General features: G+C 43.8%; 3 protein-coding genes across 4 annotated transcripts; 1 reads left to right on the top strand and 2 right to left on the bottom strand.

Annotated features, from left to right (window-relative positions):
• Positions 1 to 753: 753 nt before the first annotated feature.
• LOC128835661 (olfactory receptor 1009-like) lies at positions 754 to 8,295 on the bottom strand. The gene is made up of 2 exons (XM_054025249.1): positions 8,259 to 8,295; positions 754 to 1,697 (listed from the first exon to the last, which is right to left on the bottom strand). Exon 2 carries the CDS (start codon positions 1,690 to 1,692, stop codon positions 754 to 756), a length of 939 nt encoding a protein of 312 aa, XP_053881224.1. The 5' UTR covers positions 1,693 to 1,697; positions 8,259 to 8,295.
• Positions 8,296 to 15,484: 7,189 nt separating this feature from the next.
• On the bottom strand, positions 15,485 to 21,738 carry LOC128835655 (olfactory receptor 4S2-like). 2 transcript variants are annotated; one of them, XM_054025244.1, is made up of 2 exons: positions 21,724 to 21,738; positions 15,485 to 16,399 (listed from the first exon to the last, which is right to left on the bottom strand). In XM_054025244.1, exons 1-2 carry the CDS (start codon positions 21,736 to 21,738, stop codon positions 15,485 to 15,487), a joined length of 930 nt encoding a protein of 309 aa, XP_053881219.1. The 2 variants fall into 2 exon arrangements, with proteins under 2 accessions (XP_053881219.1, XP_053881218.1); XM_054025243.1 differs by lacking the exon at positions 21,724 to 21,738 and having other exon boundaries at positions 15,485 to 16,414.
• A 3,353-nt stretch (positions 21,739 to 25,091) lies between these two features.
• Positions 25,092 to 26,021, top strand: LOC128835657 (olfactory receptor 4S2-like). The gene has a single exon (XM_054025245.1). The coding sequence runs from the start codon at positions 25,092 to 25,094 to the stop codon at positions 26,019 to 26,021; it is 930 nt and encodes a 309-aa protein (XP_053881220.1).
• The last annotated feature ends 458 nt before the right edge of the window (positions 26,022 to 26,479 follow it).

Here is a 26,479-nt window from a genome sequence, read left to right as displayed (position 1 = left end):
CATGGACCGCTGGTGGATCGGTCGCTGCAGCGTAGACCCACCTAGTAATGGAGATAAGCCCTCAGATAAGGATTGTAGCCTGTTGAGTTTTAGCCACTGGAAAATGCATTGTACTTTTTCTTTCATTTGTAACCATTTTCTGTTTCTATTATCTTTGCTTAAACCTCTGCTCTTTTTTAGTAAAGGTATTCTTGGTTTTACAGTCAGTTCATCTCAGTGTAATATATTAAAGCACAAATCCTCAGCCAATCTAGCAGCCTGGTGCTTATACTATCTTTCTGGAGACAGTGGACTCAGTCATTTCTGAGAGAGTCGAGGGCTAGGGGCTGGATACTGCTGGGGAACACGTTTCAAGGAACTTTCAGGATTGGAGTGCAACTGAGGTGACCTGTGAGGCAAAGTAGAGGCTGGCTGACCTTTGGAGGAGATTGGTTGGGGGGGATGCAGGAGGGTTAACAAACTGGCGGGTCAGAGAGCTGACACATAATTTAGCCCCTGCAAGTCCCTTGCTCACTGATGCATGGGAGAGACTGGGTGACTCACAGGCTTGAATTCCCCAAGGAAGCGTCGCAACCTTCGTGAACCTTTCTGAGGCTGCCAGACATTGTTGGAACACAATAAAAGAAAGAAAAAAACAATACAAATAGTTCACAGTGATAACAAGCATGATGAGAAATGAGATTGCAGGGGAGTGGGAACTGAGTTCTCCTGCTTCCGCCTCCCAGTCAGTAACTCAGTATGGAGTAAACAGGCTCAAGAGAAGGTTAGCAATTTGTGCATCACTTTCCACTGGGCGTCTTTCACCTCCTTGTTCCTCAGGCTGTAGATCAGGGGGTTCAGCATGGGGATCACGACTGTGTAGAACACAGAGGCCATTTTGTCAGTATCCAGGGAGTAACTGGCGGAGGGTCGGAAATACATGAAGAGGAGGGAGCCATGGAACATGGCCACGGCCGTCAGGTGGGAGGTGCAAGTGGAAAAGGCTTTGCGCCTGCCCTCGGCGGAGCGGATCCGCAGGATGGTGATGATGATATAGGTGTAGGAGAGGAGAATGATCACAAGGCTGCTCACGACCACGCAGCCAATCAAGGCAAACATCACAATCTCGTTGACGCGTGTGTCGGAGCAGGAGAGCGACAATACCGGCGGAAAATCACAGAAGAAATGATTGATGACATTGGAGCTGCAGAATGATAAACGAAAAGTAAAAATGGTGTGTACCATTGTGTCCAGCAAGCCCACAGCGTACACCCCAGCCACCAGCTGATGACAGAGCCACCTGGACATGGTGACCGTATAGAGCAGTGGGTTACAGATGGCCACATAACGGTCATACGCCATCACAGCCAGCAGGAGGCAATCAACGTGACCAAAAGTACCAAAGAGATACATTTGCACAGCACAGGCAGTGTACGAAATCCTTTTACTCTCGGCTAAGAAGTTCAGCAGCATCTTAGGGGAAATTATAGAGGAATAGCAGAGATCACAGAAAGACAAATTACCGAGGAAAAAGTACATGGGGGTGTGGAGACGGGGGTCAATCTGGATTAACACGATCATCCCCAGATTCCCTACCAGGGTGACAATGTAGATCACTAGGAACAGCACAAAGAGAGGGACCTGAAGCTCCGGACGATCTGTCAGTCCTGAGAGAATGAACTCAGTCACCGTTGAGTGATTTCCCTTTTCCATCTCCTCTGAACGAAGATCAGGGAGCTGCGGTGACACGGGTAGGCAGGTGGCTCAGGAATTCTATCCCTTCCTATAAGGAGAGAAAGTGAAGAAATGATGGAGGTTAGTTTCTTAGGGGACTCTCCTGCTGAATCAAGAAAAGGCCTTAGTCCACCAAGGCAGATGTTCATAGCTGATTATTCCAGTTATCTGATAAAATGGACACACAGCATAAATGTAAGAACAAGTGGGTTAACTATGCCCAAAACATGGGCATTGCTGGTCTGTAAGCACAGCAGCGAATAGTGACTTTTGACTATTGCATGAGAATGTCTGACAGAAACTCTCACCCCTTGTTTTCAGCCTATCGGAGCTCTCCCCAGTTCATAAAAAGGTGAGCTCTGTGCTCTGGCATTTCAGTTCTGGGTTACTTAGTGTGACCCACTTACTTAGTGTGATAATTAAGCCTGTTCAGAAAATGAAAATCGGCTTTGCATTTGTTTGTATGAAATCCCAGAGTCATAATATAATGCACATACCCCCGCACCTGTAAACTGCTTCTTTCTCCAAAAGATGAGGGTTTTTTTTTCTTTAGCACAAGACAGAGAAAGTGATGTTTTGGCTTCCAAAGATCTTGGTTCAATCCCTGCTGATGACCTCAGTATCTGAATTTGTATGCAAGCATGATTCAGTCCAACCGCATGTACCTGCAGAAGATAGAGAGATGTGTCTTTGCTTCCCCCATCAAGAGAAGCTGCTACTCTGGAGAACTCAGGAGGTTTTACACTGTTCTTGGTGACCTGGGGGACCTGATCCCTGAAGCAATTGTGTTCACCAAGGTGCACAACACACAATTAAAACGCACTGGGTCGGCCAAAGCCACCCCCAGTGTAACTCGTACACTGGCGTTTAATCTGTTGGACTCTTTGCTTTTTTTGTTATTTAAAGGTCCCATTTCTGCAGAGTTACCCAGGGCAGAGCTAGGGGTATGTTTCATTCTGCTGCTTTCACTGTGAGCTGCATGAAGAGCGGAGGGTGTGTGAGGAATATCATGGGAGTGGGGAGGAAAGGAGATTGAGGGAGAAAATGGGATGTCAATGGAGTTACCCCAGTGTAAGATGTCCGTGTCTCCAAATCCCCCCTTGTCCTACAAAATGATGTTGTCGTCCTTCTTCCAACCCCAAGACTCTAATGACAGCAAGCACACCCCAGAATCAGTCTGGTATCCCACGCTGACCCCCATGCACGCTGCTGAATAATAATATTAACCAGCAACATCTCCTTTATTTATTTATTTTATTCTCCCTTCTCTCCCCGTCTCTTTTCCCTAAGTCTTTTCATGGCGTGATTTCCATTCTCCCTTCCCCCTCTCTCAGAGCTAGATTGTCACAGTCTTTCCTCAGCTAGGGAGAATAAGACCTCTCCCCTTGCCCCTTGCTCAATGCTGCTCAAATCATGGATTCTGGCCATGATGGAGATGGCAGGAGCTGCTCACCCAATACACCCCTCTGGGAGCAAGCGGTCGGGGAGGATGATAAGGAGTGGGAGGAACCCCGGCTCCACCCCATTACTCACCATATAGAGTAGTTGACTGCCTGCACTCTGCCTGGTGGGTAAGGGTGTAGGCTGCTCCAGGATGATTAGTTATTCCTCCCCCCATGAAGCATAACAGAAACTGTGACTGTTTCTGATCTCCTTGGGTGGTGCAGCAACCCACTGACCCATACTCAGGGCAAATTGTAAGGTTATAATCTAGCATTTCATCTCCTTCCATTCATCCCCTTTCCCATGTTCCTACCCCTCTCTCTTTCTCTAACTTGTCCATCCTCAGTCTTCTCCTCTCAGCTCCTTCACCCTGCCTCCCACTCCTCCTCTACCCCTGGTTCTCAGGCCTCATCAGAGCTGGTGCCCTTTGGGATAGGGAATCTCTCTTGTCCAATAACATAAGTGTCATATAGGGTGACCAGATGTCCCAATTTTATAGCGACAGTCCCGATTTTTGGGTCTTCTTCTTATATAGGCTCCTATTACCCCCCACCCCCTGTCCTGATTTTTCACACTTGCTGTCTGGTCACCCTAGTGTCATAGAATCATAGAAGATTAGGGTGGAAGAGACCTCAGGAGGTCATCTAGTCCCACCCCTGCTCAAACCAGGACCAACACCAACTAAATCATCCCAGCCAGGGCTTTGTCAAGCCAGGCCTTAAAAACCTCTAAGGAAGGAGATTCCACCACCTCCCTAGGGAACCCATTCCAGTGCTTCACCACCCTCCTAGTGAAATAGTGTTTCCTAATATCCAACCTAGACCTCCCCCATTGCAACTTGAGACCATTGCTCCTTGTTCTGTCATCTGCCACCACTGAGAACAGCCGAGCTCCATCCTCTTTGGAACCCCCCTTCAGGTAATTGAAGGCTGCTGTCAAACCCCACTCACTCTTCTCTTCTGCAGACTAAATAACCCCAGTTCCCTCAGCCTCTCCTCGTAAGTCAAGAGCTTTAGTGTTCAGAGCTTTAGTCTTGTGACATGACTCAGTCATAACACCAGCAGCTCAAGTGCACTGCAAATTTGAATTCTCTTCCTACAGATCCCACCACTCGGTTATTTCTGTAATACAGATGGGCCTTTACTGCACAATCACTCTCATGGAGAATGTCCTAGCAGCAGCCCCTTGTCCCTGGTCAAGCTAATGAAGACAGAATGTAAATTATTGATTTAGATGGTGTTGGTCCTTCTTTGAGCAGGGGATTGGACTAGATGACCTCCTGAGGTCTCTTCCAACCTTAATATTCTATGATTCTATGACTATCCCCTGCCTTCTAGTGATGTCACACAGGAGGGCAAGGCTCTGTCAAAACCTAGATTCATGGATTTCCAGGCCAGATGGGACCTTTGTGATCATCTAGTCTGACTACCTGTACAATGCAGGACAGAGAACTGCCCCCAAATCATTCCTAGAGCAGATTTTTTTAAGAAAAACCTCCAATCTTGATTTAAAAATTGTCATTGATGGAGAATCCACCACGGCCCTTGGTAAATTGTTCCAGTAGTTAATTACCTTCACTGTTAAAAATGTGCCCCATATTTTCGGTCTGAATTTGTCAATGGTGTGGCATGTCTTTAGAGAAGTCCTGTTACAGTGAATGAATGTCTCATGGTGAAAAGAGAAATAAGTCCCTCAACCATTTATGAATGTGGGGTAGGGGGTGAGGGTGGAATTGAGGAAAGCTCTGTCTCTTGTACTCTTATAGAGACAGACACCCTCCTTTCCACTGGGAGGTGTTACATTGCACTTCATATGATTTTCCAGGATGAGCCAAATCTTTCCCCCATTTCCAGCCCCATGCACCAGGCTGGTAGCACAAAGTGAGTGCAAAGCCAACCCAGTCACCAAGTTGAGGAGTCCCCTGCCATGGGTGAGTTGCTAGATAACATAACATTTGCCACATTTTCTATCTTTCCTAACCAGCGGAATAGCTTGCTTTTGGGCCCTTAATAGTGTCCCTTTGAAAAACTGCCACCCTCTCAGCTCCTTGCACCTCTCCCTCTCAGCTCCTCACACTCTCACCACAAACTGAAGTGAGCTCCTTTTAAAACCCAGGTGCCCTGATTAGCCGGCCTTAATTGATTCTAGCAGCTTCTTCTTAATTGGCTCCGGGTGTCCTAATTAGTCTGCCTGCCTTACCTGGTCCTAGCAGGTTCCTGATTACTCTAGTGCAGCCACTCAGGGAACAGAAAACTACTCATCCAGTGACCAGTATATTTGCCCTCTACCAGACTCCTGTACCCCACTGGTCTGGGTCTGTCACACTTTGAAGTGGGAAGACCAGACTCTAGGAGAAGACAGCCTGAGGCGATGTGTCCAGGGGCTGGGACAATGACCTGGAACTTGGCAGATCTGACTTCTGTCCTTGGCTTTACCACAGACCTGCTGTGTGACTCTGGGCAAGTCACTTCGCCGCTGTTTCCTCTCCCACCCTTTGTCTCTCTTGTCTGTTTAGACGGTTTGGGGCAGGGACTGCCTCTTACTGTGGGTGTATTCCCCCTGGATTTCAGGTGCCTACTATGGATTTCTACAATGGGGGGTCTAGGAACCAGACTCAAACCCTCGGTTCATTTCAAATTGGCCATCAGAGGGGAATGATTTTCAATGACTACAAATAGGTTGTATTCAAACCAGCAGAGACCTAGGAGAGTGAGGCTCCATATGGGATGTCCATGCACCTGTAGTCCAGATAGTTTTCATATGCTGACGGTCTACCCAAGGGACTAAGGGCTGCATAATCTGTTGCACTGGTTGTGGGTTACTGATTCTTTCCCCCTCTAGCTCACCTATTGATATGTCAGTTCAGCGAGGGAGGTCTCACACCATTGCGAGCTGCTGGCTGTTCAGAGGCATGTGAGGAATGAGTTGGTGAGATCTCAGTACACTTCCTTACTGGACAGGTGGCAAAAACCACCACCGTGATTGGCACTAGCTGTCCCGCTTGGTCCGTCAACCGAGGACAAGGTCTGAATGAATCGTGGCAACTGAAGTCCCCTGTCACAAATATTGTGTGTATGGAAAGGTGGGGCAGTCTTTCATAGTCATGCCTGAGACTCATTGTTGGGGCAGTGTGTGTGTGTGTGTGTGTGTGTGTGTGTGTGTGTGTGTGTGTGTGTGTGTGTGTGTGTGGTGGGCACCTGTTCTGGTGATCATTGCAGAAGTCACTTCTCCAGCTCTGTCAAACCACCGTGTTTCACCAGCCCTAACTCATGGTAAATTCAGAGAGCAACCAACAAAACAACAAAAAGAGAAAGGAAAACACGTTCATCAAAGGGGAAAATTTAATTAGACCGATTCAGCACTAGGGTCCCCTCCCAGTCTAACGTCCCTGAAGTGAATTACTCCCATTAACATCAATGGGATTAGGGACAAATATCTAAATGTACCTTTAAATATCTGGCCCTTTGTGCTTTAATTTATCTGTGAGAGAAAGAAGAAGTAACTCAGACAATCTCCCAGAAACACAACTTAGACTATGGCCCTAGCAGAAGAGTAATGAGGCTTCAACTAAGTCTTGCATTTAGTGCAGGCTGATGGATGTCTCACAGACAGACAGACAGACAGACAGACAGAGACACAGGACACTTACATGGGATGCGTTGCCGATGCTTTCCTGAGTGAGGTCTGGTTTAATCTCCACTGCTTTCACCTGCTATGGAGAAAAAGTCCTTCGGTGTGAACAGCATTGGAAACCTGATTTAGAGAGAGTTGTTTAAACTATGACATTGGCCAGTCAGCGCAGTGCTGTCTGCTGATGTATAAACCTCACCCTCATGCCCAGAAATAAAATGTATTCTATGGGTCCCTCTATGCAGTCTGGAGGTCACTAATGACTCACTTAGGGATCTGGGGAGGACGTGAAGCCATCAGCTTTCAGTGAAATTTTAATACCAAGGTCCCTCTGAGCTCAGAATGGAGCAATGGCTATTTCTGTCCTTGCTGGCAGAGCCTGACCTAATTGGGCAGCTTCTCTCCATCTCGCGGACCAATCCACTCTCTTATTCTGGCAGTCGTTCATCTCCCGGAGGAGTAAGCCGAAGCAGAAATAGGTAAAGTAAGTTACATAAAAAGTCATGCACCTGGGGATCGAACTCCGACACTGGCATCATTTGGAAAGCAATTAAATTTTGTATTTCATCAGCCTCCTAACTTTTGATGTTGTGGGCCTATAGCTGAAAACTGGAATTAGATTTGCGTCTATTGCATCACACCAGGGCCACTTTAAAACCATCTTTTAGTGATATCAAAGGGAACACGGTCTCAGTAGTGTCAAAGGATTTCATTGAGGGTCTGTGATATAGTTACAAGGCATAAGAACAGGAAGCAAAAGAAATTAGTTTTGTATCGAAAGACCTCTCATTTTGCAAGTTAATTGGGACAAATGCTGAGCAGGAGTTAGTTATCACGGTCATATAAACCTATTATTAATTATTATTTGTATTAGTGTTGCTTCTAAAAAAATCCACATCCATTTACTCACCAGGGGAGTCTGACCCATTGACTTCGATAGAGATATGTGGATTTACATAACCTGGCCCTGTTTACCTAAATGAAGCTACACTGATTTCTGCCAGTAGGATCCCAGGCCTTATATTTTCTTTGTCTGTGCAGCTCTATAAGTATTTACCTAGATAATATCAGAGGGGTAGCCGTGTTAGTCTGGATCTGTAAAAGCAGCAAAGAGTCCTGTGGCACCTTATAGACTAACAGACGTATTGGAGCATGAGCGTTCGTGGCTGAATACGCACTTTGTCGAATGCATGTGACATGAATCCGAAGAAGTGGGTATTCACCCACGAAAGCTCATGCTCCAATACATCTGTTAGTCTATAAGGTGCCACAGGACTCTTTGCTGCTACCTAGATAATGGTATGGTCACTGTTCCTAGGTATTCAAAGCACCGAAACACTGTATGTCACAGGTTTATGGGTATTAAGGACCAAACTCTAATCCCCAAATGCCACAGCCAAAATTCAAGGGTTTGATCCTCAAGCAGGCTCTGGAGACCCTCAAGATAATAATTCTGAGGAGTGTTTCCCAGCCGCGGGTGAGCAGTGAATGTCCAGAGGAAGGAGAGAGAACAGACTCTCACTTCTAACCATTTGATAAGAAATGAGAAAGACCCCATTTCTCCCACCTACCCCCATTTACCAGCCATCCAGAGTTGTGGGGAGGAGAAGGGGACCCAGTTTTGACATCCAAGAGATAGTTAGGGAACGAGAATTCTGAAAATTGTCACAATGACTGTCTTTCCTAATGCGTTGAAAGAACCACCTGCTGTCATTGGCCAGACGTGGAGGGCAGCGATGTTCCCTGACTTCTTCTATGATGTATGAAGATATGGATGGAGCAGTGTTGTTAGTGATGTGGGAAGTGGAAAGAACAGAGTGAGGGGCAGAAGAGGGGCTAATTCTGTGTATTGGGGAGCCCGTCTCTGCCCGTCATTTCTCCATCACAACCCAAATTTCTGGAGCACAGGAGCCTGTCTACCTCTGCATCTACTTGGTGCTCCTTGCTCATTGACTGGGAGGTCTCTGGCCTTGCCCCTCATTCCTGATCCCATTTCCCTGAGGCCAGAAACAGATGTCTGAAGCATTGCTTTAGCACAGCTCCAAATCTGTGTCCACAGGTTGGTTGGGAGACTATGATCTAGGCTAAGTCATGACTCTTATAGTTCTCCTGGTTAGGTCTCTATTGTCAGAGAGACATAACGATATGACCTAAATTGGTGCTAATCACAGACGTCCTGTCTAGAATGATTCTTCAATGGCCAATATCCATTGTGTGTGACCAGCCATTAGTTGTCTTCAGTTAAGGCCAGTGTCCAACAAAATCAATGGAAAATTACCTTGTGGACTTCAGAGTTTTTGCGTTAATCCTTGGTATACAGGATGTAACCTTTGGATTTCTGCTCCAGATGATATTGTGACAACTGTGACCCAGGGCCAGGGCCTGTGACAAAACTGGGGCCATGGGATTTCACCGCGGGATCCGTTCTTGAAGACACCCTGGCTGCACAGGATGATGGGAGTTCGGAGGAAATGCCTGGTGACATGGTCCCTGCTGCTTACATTCCAGGATGCCGCTTGTATTCCACCCCATGTTTAGTTTGGGACCCCCATTGGTGTGGAAGAGGAACCCAGAAACTTTGGGAAGTCTAGCAGTACCACTGGTGCTGCGACATCCTGCCTTGTGCTCCAGCCCCTTGATACGTTCACAGTGAACTGTAGCCCACTAGTCAAGGTGCATATCCGACCTTCGTATGTGCCAAAGTGGCTCTTTAGTTCAAGCTGTACCAGCTCCTGCCTTTACTTATGGAGATCCCTGATTAAACTCTTCATGTGTCAGTCCAGATGGAAGCTGTCACAAAGGCAGGATTGGAACCAGGTGGTCAAGGATATAGACTATATTTTTCCTTCATCTGCCTTTGCAATATCTGTACATGGGGAGCAGGAAATAAGGCTTGGTACCCTCTCTTCTACTTACACAGTATTCCACGTATTTGTCCATTATGAGAGATGAGTGACGTTAATCACTCCTATGGCAACAAGGTGTTGGGTCAAAAAACCACAATTGTGACAATACTGCAAGAACTAACACACAAGAGAAGCCAGTAAACATGATCAAATGGTGACAGTGATCCTTGGGAAATTTCCCCTTTTTTGCCGAGCGAATCATTCGTGAATGCAACCCTGATTTTCTTTGACGATATTTGTAATTCTGAAGAATATGTTTAAATGTTAAACGAAATAACAGGGACTCCGGCAACACCAGGCCAGCAGCAGAAGCAGTAAATGGCCTAGCTTCCAAATGCCCGTTGGTCAGCCCTGCATTAACTCCTCCAGTATATTCCCATAGGACTTGCCCAGGACTGTTACAACCTGTTGGCTCTTCAGGCGCACATGTGAAATGAGTTGGTGGGTTCTCAGTATAGTTCCTGACTGTCAGCTAAGCAAAAACCACCGTCACAATTGGCACCAGGTGTCCCCCCTGAATCATGGGGGCTGAATTCCCCAGTCCGATAGTAGCTGTCAGGGGTGGGGTCTTGCATAGTCATGGCTGAGACACATTTCAGGGGAATTTGTTTGTCTGCGTGGTGGGTACCTGTTCTGGCAATAACTGTAGAACATTCACTCTCCAGATCTGTCAGTCCAACCCCTCTCTCTAGCCTCAACTCATTTTAAATACAGAACAACCACAAAACATGAATGGAGAATGGAAAACATGTTCCTCAAAGGGGAGAGTTTAATTGGACTGAGCCAGCACTAGGGTCCCAGTCAAATGCCCACTGAAGTCGATAGGAAGATTCCTATTAACGTCAATGGGTTTAGGGACAGATTTTTAAGGGTATTGAAAATTAACCTGACTTAGGCACCAAAGTATCTTTCAAAATCTGACCCTTTGTGCTTTAATTTCTTTGTAAGAAAAGAAAAAGTAAAGGGAAACAATCTCTCAGAAATACGGCTTATCAGTGGAAGGAGCAAAGACTACAGTCCTAGAGGAAGACTAATTATATATCAGCGAATCCTTCTATTTAGGGCTAGATGAAGGATGCATTAGAGATTCACAGATAGACAGACAGACAGACAGACAGGTGGGCCGGTTACATTGGCTTCATTGTCAATGCTTTCTGAGGTGTTTTTTTTTTAATTTCTGCTACTTTAACCTGGTCCTCAATTAAAGTCTTCCAGGTGCAATCAGCTTAAGAACCTACAGGGAAGCCTGGTTCCTACAGGGCTATTTGAAGTGTGGCATTGGCCAATTGGTACAGTAAAGAGTTTGTGGCCGGATGATGTTCAAACCTCACCCCCGGGCCAGAAATGAGACCCATTCTTAAGGTCCCTCTATGTAATCTAAAGGTCACTAATGATGTGCTTAAGGATCTGGGGAGGGTATTTAACCCTGTCAGCACCGAGTTAAATTTTCATACCAAGGCCCTTCTGGGCTCAGAATGGACCAATGGCTATTTCTGTCCTTGCTGGCAGACCTTGACCTAAGTGAGTAGCTTTCTTCCCTATTTCTCTGACCAGGTCACTCTCTTCTTCTGGCAGTCGTTGATCTCCTCGGGAGGAAGTTGAAGGAGAAATAGTTAAAGTAAGTTATGTGAAATTCATGCACCTGGGATCCAAATTCTGATTCCAGCAGCATTTGCAAAGCAATAACATTTTATATTGCATCAGCCTAGTTCTAGGTGGCAAACATTTGAGGTTTATTTAGCTAAAAACTGGAATTGGATTTGTTGCTGTGACTTATTCAAATGTTGCATTGCACCAGGACCCCCTTAAAACCAACTTTTAATTATACTCAAGGGAACCCACTCCAAGAATTGTTAACAGATTTCGTGGCAAGTCTGTGATCATAGTTACAAGCAGTGGGAACAGGAAGCAAAATAATTTATTTTTGGATCTAATGTCCTGTCACTTTAAAAGTTAATAGGACCAAATCCAGAGCTGGTAGAAGTTGGCATGGCTGTCTAGATTCCGAACAACTCCAGACACCAGTTGGGATCTGGTTCACTGACTAACTTCAACAGAGATATGCCAATTTATACCTGCTGGGGACTTGCCCAATGCTTGATTCCTCTGGGCAGCACTATAGTTGTTCACTATAGGAGTTCAAAATACACAAACATTTTATGTCACTGAGTTATTAGTATTTTGACCCCAAATCTGCAGCCAGTGCTCAAGGGTTTAGATGTTTTACAGGCTCTCACTGATACTCAAGACAGTAATTCTTAGGAACATTTTCCAGGAGCTGGTGAGCAGAGCAAGCCAAAAGAAGGGAGAGAGAGCAAACTGTCATGCCCAGTCACATGTCATGGAGTGAGGAAGACCCCATTTCACCCACCCATCCTACTCCAATTTACCAACCATCCAGAGACATGGGGAGAGGAAGGGGATTCAGCCATGACTTCCAAGAGGTAGTTAGGGAAAGAGGATTGTGAGGAAATATGAAGGAAAAGAGGGAACAGTAGCTGTAACCTCGCTGCTACCTCCACAGCAATCGCCCCACCCCCCAATGAAATTCTGTGTATAGTTTCTCCCAAGTTACAGACTGGGTCTGGTGTGCTCCCTAAAAGTTGCCCTGAAGATTGTATTTTATCTCAACTTCCTCAAGAGCTATGTAAAGATTCATCTCCAAAGGGGACTTTAATAAATAGCTGAGATGGTGACATTACCACCTGTCCCATACATTCCATTACATTTCCTGAGGTTGCCTGGTTTCTGCTTGCCCGGGTGCTGGGGGTGAGGTCCAGTTAAATAGCTTTAAGATTGTTTTGGGTATCGTAAACCAGCAGCATGGTGTGATGACATGTTATCTTCATGTTGAATCAACAAGTGTTTTACCAAGCTGTTCTTGTGATACAATACCATCACATGCTGATGTGACCTCATAATGCAGTGTCAGGACTTCTGGGACATGACTCTTTTCTACTGTGGGGCAAATTCCAAGAGGCAGGAACCCACAGGTGAAGGAGGTGATAAGCTAGGAGGTCCTTTCCCACCCATCTCAAACCATCCTAAGTCAACATTAACCAAATACCATTGCCTTCTACCAACTGTTTTGTTGGGTGAATGAAATATCTAGTCATCACAATACAGCTCCTTGCTCCTTGACCTATTGGTGTTAGCCTTGTCCATAAGAGACAAGCACAAGGGTGAAAAAGTTCAGTCTTGCTCCTTCTCTGGAGATTGCTAACCATGGTATCCAAGTGGGGCAGCTCTCTTGGGTGGCCTGGATGACTCATATTCTAAAAAGATGATCTTTCTGCATGTGTATAATATGGGAGCAGAGGGAGGGAACAGCTGCTAGAAAGGGGGTGGTCTCTTACTGGAAGATATAGATTTGTTTTAGAGGACTCTCATATTCTCACAACCGGAGGTATGCTCTGCTTTGAGTGCTCTAAAGTTCTGGTGGTCACATTCAGAAAGTTTGCAGGAATCTATTGATTGTGAGGAGTGTTAATGTCTCAAATTGAATGTAGCTTGTTTAGGAGGGCAAGTAGCATCACTGTAATTAATGGAGGTGAATCTGAACCCAATGAACATCTCATCACCAGGACTGTTGTTCTTTTTGTTGGATCGTTGTGTTCACATGAGGGTGGAGTTGTTCATTATGGGTCATGCACCAGATTTCAAATGTCTTAACCATTGTCACTCACAAACCTTCTCTTTTCAGATGGGTCGAAAGAACCCCCCTTCCATGACTCCGTCCAAAATAGCTCTAATTCCAGAGAGACCCATATTGCACAACCATCTGTGGGCAGCTTAATTAAAATGTACTACCCTGACATGACATAAATTGCATTGTACTTAAACGCAAAGCTAGATGGTTCAGAATTCTGCATACTACCCCTAAGATGCAATAAGCTTTGTTTCTCCCTCACTCATAATGATAATTGTTTGCAAAGAGACATAGTAAAAAAAGGAGATATGAGACACTCAAAAGGATTCACACAGTTTTATATATATATACATTTGCATTTAACAGATCCTCATAGTGAGCACATGCCTACATGTTCATGAGAACATAATGCAAAATTATTACTATTAGTAGTATTGCAGCATTGCCTAGTGGCCTCAACTGAAACTGGGACTCCATGTGCTTGGTGCTGTACAAACATAGTAAAAGACAGTCCCTGCCCTGAAGAGTTTACAGTCTAAAATGGCAAACCATGGGAGAGAAGCAGAGGTCCAGAGAAAGGAAGTGACTGACCCAAATTCAGAATGTAACAGAACCAAGACTAGTACCCCGTGACTTCAGAGCTGCAGACAGGGCTATCGCTGGGTCACACTGCTCCAGTGCTACTGGGACTACAATAATGATCATAAATAATCTAATTGAAATTAGGTATAAAATTGAACAAAGAACTGGAAAAGTTTCCACTTTTCACTGAGCCTTAAATGTTGCAAGCATTCACATCAAAGTAGAATGGCAATATGTAGCCTGATTTAGGGTGTACTAATAATATTAATTTAAGTTATCAATTTAATTTTATTTCAATTTGATTAATATTATTAATAATAATTGATTATTAATATTAATCAGTATGGGTCTTAGGCTCGCCAATGTGTCTGATCAGAAGATAAAAGTTCTTGTCCCAAATCAGGCTCCACACAATTTACAAAGGACCCTCGGGGGTATGAAAGGAAGCACATAGATATAACTGTAAAGACTTTTATTAACATCAATGAACTAGTAAGTAAATGGTAAAATAATCAGAAAGTTACAATTGCATTACTGCTATTCAAAAGATAGTACTATAGGCTACAAAGCTTTGGTTAATATACTCACACCCTTCCTTGATAACCTGGTGGTAAGAGACACAGACCAGCCTCGCGGTTCAGGTTTCTCAATTCTCGAGTGAGAGATGCAGTGTTTAGAAGAAACAAATGCTCAGAGCTGTCAAAACTAACTTAGAGTTTACTTGACTAACTTAAACTTAAACATAAAACCTAATAAACAAACTAAGAATAAAAGTTTAAGGAAACCAGATTTAGCCTAGTTCCCTTGAAACTTAGAAAATTAAGAAGAACAAGTACAGCCTACTAACAGTAGTAGTCGTAGTAGAGAGATAGAATAGAATAGAAGCGGAATAGGAATAGAAATAGAATACTATAGCGAGGTGGGTCACCTCTTTTATCCTCCCTCCTATGCCCAAATTTCATTCCTCACTCACAAAATGTTAGGGTACACTTACTCCATAGGCTAGTATGTATGTGTGTATGGATGACATGTACCTACACACATATATTATTTCTGTTCTTTAGTCATTTCAGTTCTTTCCTTGTGGTGTACCTGTTAAGTCTGTGGATACAAATTGAAAAAACCCCTATGCCATTCTCCATTGTCTATTGGTCCAGATAAAAGGTCTTAGCTATTTAGGTAACAAGATGTAGATCAACTTTGCTTTCTGGGTAAAAGGTCTTAATACGGATATGCTAACTTTGCCTTAGCTTAACATACAGGATATGGCCTGTAGGTCTCTTGCATTACAGCCAAACTTACTTAAATATAAATCTATAAACCTAGTACAATAAACCAAATACTTAAACTATAAGAAAAGATTGTATATATATATATATATATATATATATATAAGCAAGCAGGTTAATCCTATAGGCTACACATAGCAGGATTCAGAGAAAATCATTGGGAATTTTCACAGAAAAACTGAACACCTGTGATATTAAAATCTCTTTTCTCTAAAATTCCTGCTGAATAGCATTACTTGGCAGAACTACCATCATTCCACACATCACATTTTTCATTTCACCCCTAAAGTCACTTTTCTGCTCCCTAATTTTCTCATGGCATTTTTCACCTCCTTATTGCGCAGGGTGTAGATCAAGGGATTCAGCACCGGAGTGATAATGGTGTAGAACACGGTGACCACCTTATCCTCCGAGAAGGTGGTGGAAGGTCTTAAATACATGAAGATACATGGCCCGAAAAATATAATCACTACAGCAATATGGGAGGCACAGGTGGAAAGAGCTTTGCGACGACCTTCGGAGGAGCGAGTTCTCAAGGAGACTAAGATGATGACATAGGACACAACCAGCACAACAAAACAGGTCAGAGAAATCATCCCGGTATTGGCAATGACCATGACGCCAACAAGGTAAGTGTCAGTGCAGGTCAGTTTCAGCAAAGGGTGCACATCGCAGAAATAGTGGTCAATCTCATTGGGCCCACAGAAGGGTAACTGGATGGTCAGGAGAGTCTGAACGATGGAATGCACAAAGCCACCCACCCATGAAGCCATCACAAGTGAGCCACAAACACACCCAGTCATTATGGTTGTGTAATGGAGGGGTTTGCAGATTGCAATGTAACGATCGTACGCCATCACTGTGAGGAGGAAGATTTCAGTGCACCCAAAGAAATGGACCACAAACAGCTGTGCTATGCAGCCATCAAAGGAGATGGTTTTCCTCTCCACAAAAAAGTCTGCAATCAGTTTTGGGGCTGTGACAGAGGAAAGGCACATGTCTACAAAGGACAGATAGCTGAGGAAGAAATACATGGGAGACTTCAGATACTGGCTGCTTTTTACAGTGACAATAATGAGAAGATTTCCCAGCACAGTCGCAATATAAAGGAGTACAAAGAACACAAAACACACTGGCTGTAACATCTCATTGTGGCAAAGTCCCAAAAGGATGAATTCAGTCACATTCTGTGTGGGGTCCATGTACTCAGTTTAAATAATGGGTATATAGAATACCGCTAATCCACCTGCCGTGACACAAAACAAGGATAGGAATAATCAACAGATATTGACCGGTGACCAGGTGAATGTCAAGATGCATTGACTGAAGTGGTAGACTTTGTCCAAAAATAAAAAATGAGCAATATGTAACTCAAGAAACTAGAGGAAATTGGCTTGAGTTACATATTGCCATGAACAGTATATACTCAAAATAATTAGAGTGGAAATTCTGAAGATGATTCATTCTATTCTTCCCCCATAGTGAATCATCAAAGACTTTAACTGTAAGTGAAAAATTTAACCTTAACTATGCTTTGCAATCAGCCCTTCCATGATACGCATTCTATTTTATTCTTATTGCATTGTTAAACACCCTTCAGAAATCCCATTTTTCAGCCAAGGATAACCACATCGCTTACCTTTGCTATCTGAGCACATAAATGCTCACAAAAGTATTTATTTGTACATGCAAACATGAAACCGAGTTACCTCGTTAAGTAACCAATGATTGAAAACTGGTCTCTGATTATTTTCATCACAAAATTATTTCACAAAATTTACATTTCGTTGAAAAGCCATTTTAATTGGAAAAAATGATTTCAGTGGAGAATTTTGACCAGCTTTGCACAAAACCCTACTGAAACAAGAATTGAAACAGTAATTTATCAGCAGGACTCACAGATATACTTTAGATTACTTATGCTGCTCCAAAAACGCAAAGTAGCCATAAACACTGTTTGATTGACCGGTTAACTATGTCACCAGAGTGGTGGAAAGCAGCTGAAGCCTATTAGTGAACCTGACCCTATATGTGTTATCATTTGATTTGAGGTGACTGAATTAAATTTTCTGTGTTCAAAAGGAAGTATTTATGAGTGGTCATAAACAGGAATGGATTAAATATGGTGTGGCGGGTGGTCATTGCTTATGGACTAGCATCTAATAAACCTATTTTATAGATTTCAAAACTAAAATTAAAATAACAAATAAAAATAATATGAAGATTTTTCAAGAGGGAAGTTTGTAATGAAGATTTTAGAGTCATTCATCGTACTTTAGGTGAATTAGTTGGACACCGATTGATGGAGGGGGAATTAAATTGGAGTGAGTCGGAATAAAGTGTTTTCTTTTTCTTTTACATTGGTAGAGCTAAGCAGGAAAAGAACAGCATAAAATACTCAACCTTGCTGGAAAACTCACATGGGTTGTATTTGCAGATCTCAAAACTTACCTGGATGGTGATGGGTTTTATTTCCCCTGCTTCTAACCTGCTCCCGTAGCAAAGGTGTTTGGCTCTGAACAACAGTAAGCAGTTGATGAGGGTGATTTACAAGGTCATCAGTGACTCCCTACTATATAGATTTTCTGCTTTGTAAATTTCATCCTAACACCCGTCTTTACAAGCCCTGTTTTAGGATGTCCTTTGCTGTCTGTCAAATCTGCGAAGACCAAATTAGCGAACTAGAGAAGTGCTTTGGTCAAGGCAGCCCCCAGGAATCTTTTCACATCAACCACTCTCCCAACTCACAAAGCCTCAGGTCTAAGACCATCTCCATCCCTCACTCTGCAAAATCTAAGACCCAACAAGATCTTTGGGGAAAATTGTCTCCCTCTTTGCTGTGAAGTCACAGCAGAAATATTCAAAATATATATGTAGTGGCAGTGCGTCATTGCCTGGTTAATGAGCTCCCAGAGGCATTTCACGGCTTCTCCACTGGAAATAGTTTTGAAGAAGCACTCCCCTATACAACTTTAAACATGTATTTGAAGCAATCTTCCAAAGCTCTGCTGAGAGTTAGTCCCTTTCATTGTTTTCAAACTCCATCTTTCAGTAGGAACCCCCCCTCCCGCCTCCTCATATTTTCACCAAGTGATGGCCTTAGAGATCCTGCTATTATCTGGTTCCTTCTACTCGCGCCCCCTACATAACAAGAGGGCACAGGAAATCCAGTGTCAAGTTCCTCATTTCACTCCTATGCTTAGAAAGGGGACCTCGAGAACTTGGGCAAAAGGCAACAAGCTCTGTGGACCTGCTGTGTGTGAACAGCCATTGGATCAGGCCTTAACCGAAGAGAACTCATGCCCAACAAAATCAATGGGAAATCGCCGGGTTGACTTCAGTGACTTTTGCATCACCCTTAATCACTGATATACGGGATTGAACAACGTTTGGATTTCTCTTCTACGTGATAATGTGACTCAACGGTGACAGGACCAGGGCTTGTGACAAGACTGGGGCAATGGGATTTCACTGCAGCGTCAGTTCTCAGAGACACTCTGGCTGCACAGGATGATGGGAGTTCGGAGGAAATGCCTGGTGATGTGGCCACTGCTGCTTACGTTCCAGGATGTTATCTTGTATTCCGCCCTATGCTTAGTCTGGGGTGCCACGGCTGTGGAAAGCGTGGGAAGGCTAGCAGCATCACTGGTGCTGGGACCTCCCACCTCATATAGGCACTTGATACTATTCACAGTGAAAGTGTAGCCCACTAGTGAATGTGCGTCTCCGACCTTCCTACGTGCCAAAGTGCTGACGCTGTTGCTCTTTAATTCAAGCTCTACCAACTCCTGCCTTTACTTCCGGAGATCCCCAGTTAAATCCTTGGTGTGTTGGGTGTCACAGATGGAGGCTGCTACAAAAACAGTAGTGGGACCATTATGTACCTAAACAAAAACTGAGTCTAAATCCCAGTGAATACTGTATTAAAGGAATATGTTTGGCTTTGCCATGTGCCTGCTCTGAAAGAGATGTCAGAGTCTTTGTTTTGTGTCATTATAGATAGGCTAACGTCACAGGTCTCTCATTATGCATCAATGCAGGACTGGTTCTGTCAGTGGGTAAGTGAGGGTGTGGGTGAGGTTGTTTATCCTTACTCCCAATACATATCTTACACAGGTGAACAAACGGCAGCCACTTCCTAAATCTGTGTGGCCTTTGATCCAGGTCCCAGTGAAATCAATGGGAACCTTTCACTGGCTTTCACCATAAGAATACAGCACCACTGGTGGTGGTAGACTTCCCACAGATGCTGGGTCCTCCCTTCGCTCCAGCTGTAGGCCCAGAGCAGTCACGGAGTGGTATGTAAGCAGCATGTTGTGACAAAATGTGGCAGGACCCATTTGAGCATGCACTTCCCCAGAGCCCTCACTGGTTGATGGTGGTATAATGTCTCTGCTGCAAAACTTGCTGAATCATTCCTTCTATGGGCCTTTGCATTGTTATGATTGAGGCCTGTAACTTTACTGCATGAGCACGTAGAACAGAAATCGGAATATTGTTAAATCTCTTATTTAAGTGATTGTTTAGGACTAGAGCGAGGTGACATTTTAAAACGGAAACCTTTTTACCAGCAAAAAATGCAGATTCAGGTAAACTGAAATACTATGTGTTGATTTCACTGAATTGTTTTGGTAAGGGGGGGGAGGGAAACTTTTTAAAAATTTCAGAGAAAAATAAATATTTTGTTTTGATTTTTCTAAAAATATCTTTCAGTTTTTTTGATTCAAAATGACTTTTTGTTTCAACATTTCCTTTAATTTTATTAAAAAATAAAAATAATTATTAAAAATTGCACAAAACCAAATCAACCTGTTTCATTATTGGTCAAACAAAATGTTTCATTTGACCCAAAACGAAACGTTTTTTTTAAATCTTTTCAATTTACCAAAATCTTGGTTTTGGTTCAACCCAAAACAGTTCCTCTCCCCCACAGTTTATCTTTGGAATTTCCAGTGAACTGAAAAATCTATTTACACAGCTCTAGTTAGGAGCGATGGCTGTTCACGCCCACCATTTCCTATAGAGCTAACTCTCCATTGCTACTCTTCTCAAGATCCCCCTTCCTGAGCATTAGGAGACAACTGAAGATTTTGACACAGGAGTTCCTGCAATGTCTTGTTATGTAGGAAGGTGTCGATAGAATGAACCAGATATGAACCATGTGTGAGATAGAAAGGCCTCAAACCTATAGCACAAGATGTTGGTAAAACATCTAATTGTAAGTGTGAGGCACAGAACCACTAAAGGGACTAAAGACCGAATTTGTAAAGGTATTTAGATGTTGTTCCACTCCGGATCACAAGGCCGGAGTGACTTAGATTGCTGAATCCCATTTTCAAAAGTGATTTAGACACTTAGAAGCCTAAGTCTCAGTCTGACTTAGGCTGCTTAGAACCTGAAAAGGCAGTGTACCTAAATCCCTTAGCCCTTGTAATGCCGAGTGGAGAAATGCCTAAAAATCTGGGCTTAACTGTCAACACGCACCAAAAGTTTGCCTGAAAGATGTGTCCAAAGCAATATGGCTTAGCTGCCTCTTCACTGTTGCTTCCAATGACGACACCTTGAAATGCCTCTGAGAACTCATTACTGAAGGCAATGACATGCTACTCTTTATGATTCACTCTAAATATTTCTGCTGTAACTTCACAGCTCGTTGGCTTTTAGCTCATGCTCAGTCGGCAGAAATAGGGGTTTGGGTGGGTTATTCACTTAGGGATGCCACAAAGGGCCACTCTGGGCCTTGTGTCTATTCAGCGGGAGGGGCAGCAGATTCCTTCACCCTCCCCACCATCTTGGACATGTGGATTCTGTGCTCACCTCTTCCATTTGATGGGGCCACTCACCAGTTGCACAGAGCTAGCACACACAGACCCCCACCAAGGCATGGGTCATCAGACCTAGGAGCAGTTTGGGGTATCATACCTCAGGCCCCTTCACCTTTGGAAAGGCCCCAGCCTCATCTTTGACAGTACTGGACACATCCTGTGGGGATATAGTATAGGAGTTCATGCAGGGCTGCCCAATGGAAGTTTTGAAGCTAGGCATGCTCCTGCCATCATGATACCTCAGTCTCCAGTGTTTCTTCAGCCCCTGCGCTGCCCTATGACCAGACTGTGAGCAGGCCGCGCCCCTCAACCCTGCAAATACAGTGCCAGGAGGCAGGACTAACTAGATGGGAGGGACAACAAGGGGGAAACTGAATCAGCAATGGGTGAGTTGGAGAGTGAAATGGATTCACTCCTGCTTTTCAGAGAGGGGAAACCAAGGCACAGCAAGAGAAGGAGGACCAGCGGAGCCGCCAGGCAAGGATGACTGAGGGCTCTGTGCTGTTCTTTGCTCTGCTGAGGCAGCTCAATTAGTGGACCCAGGGGCAAAGCAGGGTGAGGAATTGGCCTCCCTGTGCTATAGAGCATACACCTTGGAAGCCACAAACGGCAGCTCGGCAGGGTGAGTCAGTCAGGCCGCAGTGGACCTGACAAAGCACCATGACTGACGGCCAGTGTGTCCAAACAAGTACATGGATCATTTCCTTGCTTAGCTCTTCTGTCCTCTGACCTAAAAGGGGCTTCAAGAGGCTTCCGCAGCCCCTCCATTGTTTCCATTCATGACTGGGACAGTGGGAGTTTACTGAAGCCAGCTGGGATCCCCACTTAGAGTTAGGAAGGGATTGGCAGGCCACCAACATGTCAAATTCAATACAAAGAGAGAAAAGTCCAAGCGAACAGTTTGTGAACAACTCAGAAGTGAAAATTACCCATCTGAACATTGTCATGTAGACGTAAGAGTTACAAATATGATCAAAGAAAATCAGTAGTGCTTTTATGAATGATTCGCTTAGGAAAAAAGGAGATACATTCCCAATGAATACTATGTCAATGGCATAGTTTGATTGTCTCAAATGGCTGCTGTATCTGCTCGATCTGGCCATATCATTGCAATTGTGGTTTCATGACACAACATTTTGTTACCCCAGGGAATAACTAACTCTTCTCTTATGATGGACCAGTTTGTCTATGACTGCATAAGTAGAAGAGAGGGTATCAAGCCATATTCTCTCCCCTCCCACCCCCGTGTACGGATTTGGAAAAGCCATATGAAGTACAAACATCTTTTATATCCTTGATTACATGGTCCCACTACTGTTTTTGTAGCAGCCTCCATCTGTGACACCCAACACACCAAGGATTTAACTGGGGATCTCCGGAAGTAAAGGCAGGAGTTGGTAGAGCTTGAATTAAAGAGCAACAGCGTCAGCACTTTGGCACGTAGGAAGGTCGGAGACGCACATTCACGAGTGGGCTACACTTTCACTGTGAATAGTATCAAGTGCCTATATGAGGTGGGAGGTCCCAGCACCAGTGATGCTGCTAGACTTCCCACACTTTCCACAGCCGTGGCACCCCAGACTAAGCATAGGGCGGAATACAAGATAACATCCTGGAACGTAAGCAGCAGTGGCCACATCACCAGGCATTTCCTCCGAACTCCCATCATCCTGTGCAGCCAGGGTGTCTCTGAGAACTGACGCTGCAGTGAAATCCCATTGCCCCAGTCTTGTCACAAGCCCTGGTCCTGTCACCGTTGAGTCACATTATCACGTAGAAGAGAAATCCAAACGTTGTTCAATCCCGTATGTCAGTCTTTAAGGGTGATGCAAAAGTCACTGAAGTCAACCCGGCGATTTTCCATTGATTTTGTTGGGCATGAGTTCTCTTCGGTTAAGGCCTGATCCAATGGCTGTTCACACACAGCAGGTCCACAGAGCTTGTTGCCTTTTGCCCAAGTTCTCGAGGTCCCCTTTCTAAGCATAGGAGTGAAATGAGGAATTTGACACTGGATTTCCTGTGCCCTCTTGTTATGTAGGGGGCGCGAGTAGAAAGAACTGGATAATAGCAAGATCTCTAAGGCCACCACTTGGTGAAAATATGAAGAGGCGGGGGGGGAGGGTTCACATTGAAAGATGGAGTTTGAAAACAATGAAAGGGACTAACTCTCAGCAGAGCTTTGAAAGTTTGCTTCACATACATGTTTAAAGTTGTATAGGGGAGTGCTTCTTCAAAACTATTTCCAGTGGAGAAGCCGTGAAATGCCTCTGGGAGCTCATTAACCAGAGAATAACGCACTGCTACTACATATTTATTTTAAAATTTCTGCTGTGACTTCACAGCAAAGAGGGAGACAGTTTTCCCCAAAGATCTTGTAGGGTCTTAGATTTTGCAGAGTGAGGGATGGAGATGGTCTTCGACCTGAGGCTTTGTGAGTTGGGAGAGTGGTTGATGTGAAAAGATTCCTGGGGGCTGCCTTGACCAAAGCACTTCTCTAGTTCGCTAATTTGGTCTTCGCAGATTTGACAGACAGCAAAGGACATCCTAAGACAGGGCTTGTAAAGATGGGTGTTAGGATGAAATTTACAAAGCAGAAAATCTATATAGTAGGGAGTAACTGATGATCTTGTAAATCACCCTCATCAACTGCTTACTGTTGTTCAGAGCCAAACACCTTTGCTACGGGAGCAGGTTAGAAGCAGGGGAAATAAAACCCATCACCATCCAGGTAAGTTTTGAGATCTGCAAATACAACCCATGTGAGTTTTCCAGCAAGGTTGAGTATTTTATGCTGTTCTTTTCCTGCTTAGCTCTACCAATGTAAAAGAAAAAGAAAACACTTTATTCCGACTCACTCCAATTTAATTCCCCCTCCATCAATCGGTCTCCAACTAATTCACCTAAAGTACGATGAATGACTCTAAAATCTTCATTACAAACTTCCCTCTTGAAAAATCTTCATATTATTTTTATTTGTTATTTTAATTTTAGTTTTGAAATCTATAAAATAGGTTTATTAGATGCTAGTCCATAAGCAATGACCACCCGCCACACCATATTTAATCCATTCCTGTTTATGACCACTCTGGTGACAGAGTTAACCGGTCAATCAAACAGTGTTTATGGCTACTTTGCGTTTTTGGAGCAGCATAGATAATCTAAAGTGTATCCGTGAGTCCTGCTGATAAATTAGTGTTTCAATTCTAGTTTAAATTGGGGTTTTGTGTAAAGCTGGTCAAAATTCTCCACTGAAACCATTTTTTTTCAGTTAAAATGGCTTTTCAACTAAATATAAATTTTGTGAAATAATTTTGTGATGAAAATAATCAGAGACCAGTTTTCAATCATTGGTTACTTAACGAGGTAACTCAGTTTCATGTTTCCATGCACAAATCAATATTTTTGAGCATTTATGTGCTCAGATAGCAAAGGTAAGCGATGTGGTTATCCTTGGCTGAAAAATGGGATTTCTGAAGGGTGTTTAACAATGCAATAAGAATAAAATAGAATGCGTATCATGGAAGGGCTGATTACAAAGCGTAGTTAAGGTTAAATTTTTCACTTACAGTTAAAGTCTTTGATGATTCACTATGGGGGAAGAATATAATGAAACGTCTTCAGAGTTTCCACTCTAATTATTTTGAGTACATCTCTACCCCGATATAATGCGACCCAATATAACACAAATTCGGATATAACACGGTAAAGCAGCACTCCGGGGGGGGGGGGACTCACTCCAGTGGATCAAAACAAGTTTGATATAACACGGTTTCACCTATAACGCAGTAAGATTTTTTGGCTCCCAAGGACAGCGTTATATCGGGGTAGAGGTGTATATACTGTTCATGGCAATATGTAACTCAAGCCAATTTCTCTAATTCCTTGAGTTACATATTGCTCATTTTTATTTTTGGACAAAGTCTACCACTTCAGTCAATGCATCTTGACATTCACCTCGTCACCGGTCAATATCTGTTGATTATTCCTATCCTTGTTTTGTGTCACAGCAGGTGGATTGGCGGTATTCTATATACCCATTATTTAAACTGAGTACATGGAGGCCACGCAGAATGTGACTGAATTCATCCTTTTGGGACTTTGCCACAATGAGATGTTACAGCCAGTGTGCTTTGTGTTCTTTGTACTCCTTTATATCGCGACTATGCTGGGAAATCTTCTCATTATTGTCACTGTAAAAAGCAGCCAGTATCTGAAGTCTCCCATGTATTTCTTCCTCAGCTATCTGTCCTTTGTAGACATGTGCCTTTCCTCTGTCACAGCCCCAAAACTGATTGCAGACTTTTTTGAGGAGAGGAAAACCATCTCCTTTGATGGCTGCATAGCACAGCTGTTTGTGAGCCATTTCTTTGGGTGCACTGAAATCTTCCTCCTCACAGTGATGGCGTACGATCGTTACGTTGCAATCTGCAAACCCCTCCATTACACAACCATCATGACTGGGTGTGTTTGTGGCTCACTTGTGATGGCTTCATGGGTGGGTGGCTTTGTGCATTCCATCGTTCAGACTCTCCTGACCATCCAGTTACCCTTCTGTGGGCCCAACGAGATTGACCACTATTTCTGCGATGTGCACCCTTTGCTGAAACTGGCCTGCACTGACACTTACCTTGTTGGTGTCATGGTCATTGCCAATACCGGGATGATTTCTCTGACCTGTTTTGTTGTGCTGGTTGTGTCCTATGTCATCATCTTAGTCTCCTTGAGAACTCGCTCCTCCGAAGGTCGTCGCAAAGCTCTTTCCACCTGTGCCTCCCATATTGCTGTAGTGATTATATTTTTCGGGCCATGTATCTTCATGTATTTAAGACCTTCCATCACCTTCTCGGAGGATAAGATGGTCACCGTGTTCTACACTATTATCACTCCGGTGCTGAATCCCTTGATCTACACCCTGCGCAATAAGGAGGTGAAAAATGCCATGAGAAAATTAGGGAGCAGAAAAGTGACTTTAGGGGTGAAATGAAAAATGTGATGTGTGGAATGATGGTAGTTCTGCCAAGTAATGCTATTCAGCAGAAATTTTAGAGAAAAGAGATTTTAATATCACAAAAAGAAGAACAGGAGTACTTGTAGCACCTTAGAGACTAACAAATTTATTAGAGCATAAGCTTTCGTGGACTGCAGCCCACTTCTTCGGATGCAAGTGGACTGTAGTCCACGAAAGCTTATGCTCTAATAAATTTGTTAGTCTCTAAGGTGCCACAAGTACTCCTGTTCTTCTTTTTGCGGATACAGACTAACACGGCTGCTACTCTGAAACCTTTAATATCACAGGTGTTCAGTTTTTCTGTGAAAATTCCCAATGATTTTCTCTGAATCCTGCTATGTGTAGCCTATAGGATTAGCCTGCTTGCTTATATATATATTTTATTTTTATTTTAGTTTAAGTATTTGGTTTATTGTACTAGGTTTATAGATTTA

The sequence above is a fragment of the Malaclemys terrapin genome, chromosome 4 (genome assembly GCF_027887155.1).
Source record: "Malaclemys terrapin pileata isolate rMalTer1 chromosome 4, rMalTer1.hap1, whole genome shotgun sequence".
NCBI lineage: Eukaryota > Metazoa > Chordata > Testudines > Emydidae > Malaclemys > Malaclemys terrapin.
The sequence above is the reverse complement of the archived record's forward strand: the minus strand, read 5'-3'. Positions and strand labels throughout refer to the sequence as shown.

What these genes read in the sequence shown, in the direction of transcription:
- LOC128835661 (XM_054025249.1), bottom strand. Translation starts at nt 1,692, where the DNA reads ATGGAAAAGGGAAATCACTCAACGGTGACTGAGTTCATTCTCTCAGGA.
- LOC128835657 (XM_054025245.1), top strand. Translation starts at nt 25,092, where the DNA reads ATGGAGGCCACGCAGAATGTGACTGAATTCATCCTTTTGGGACTTTGC.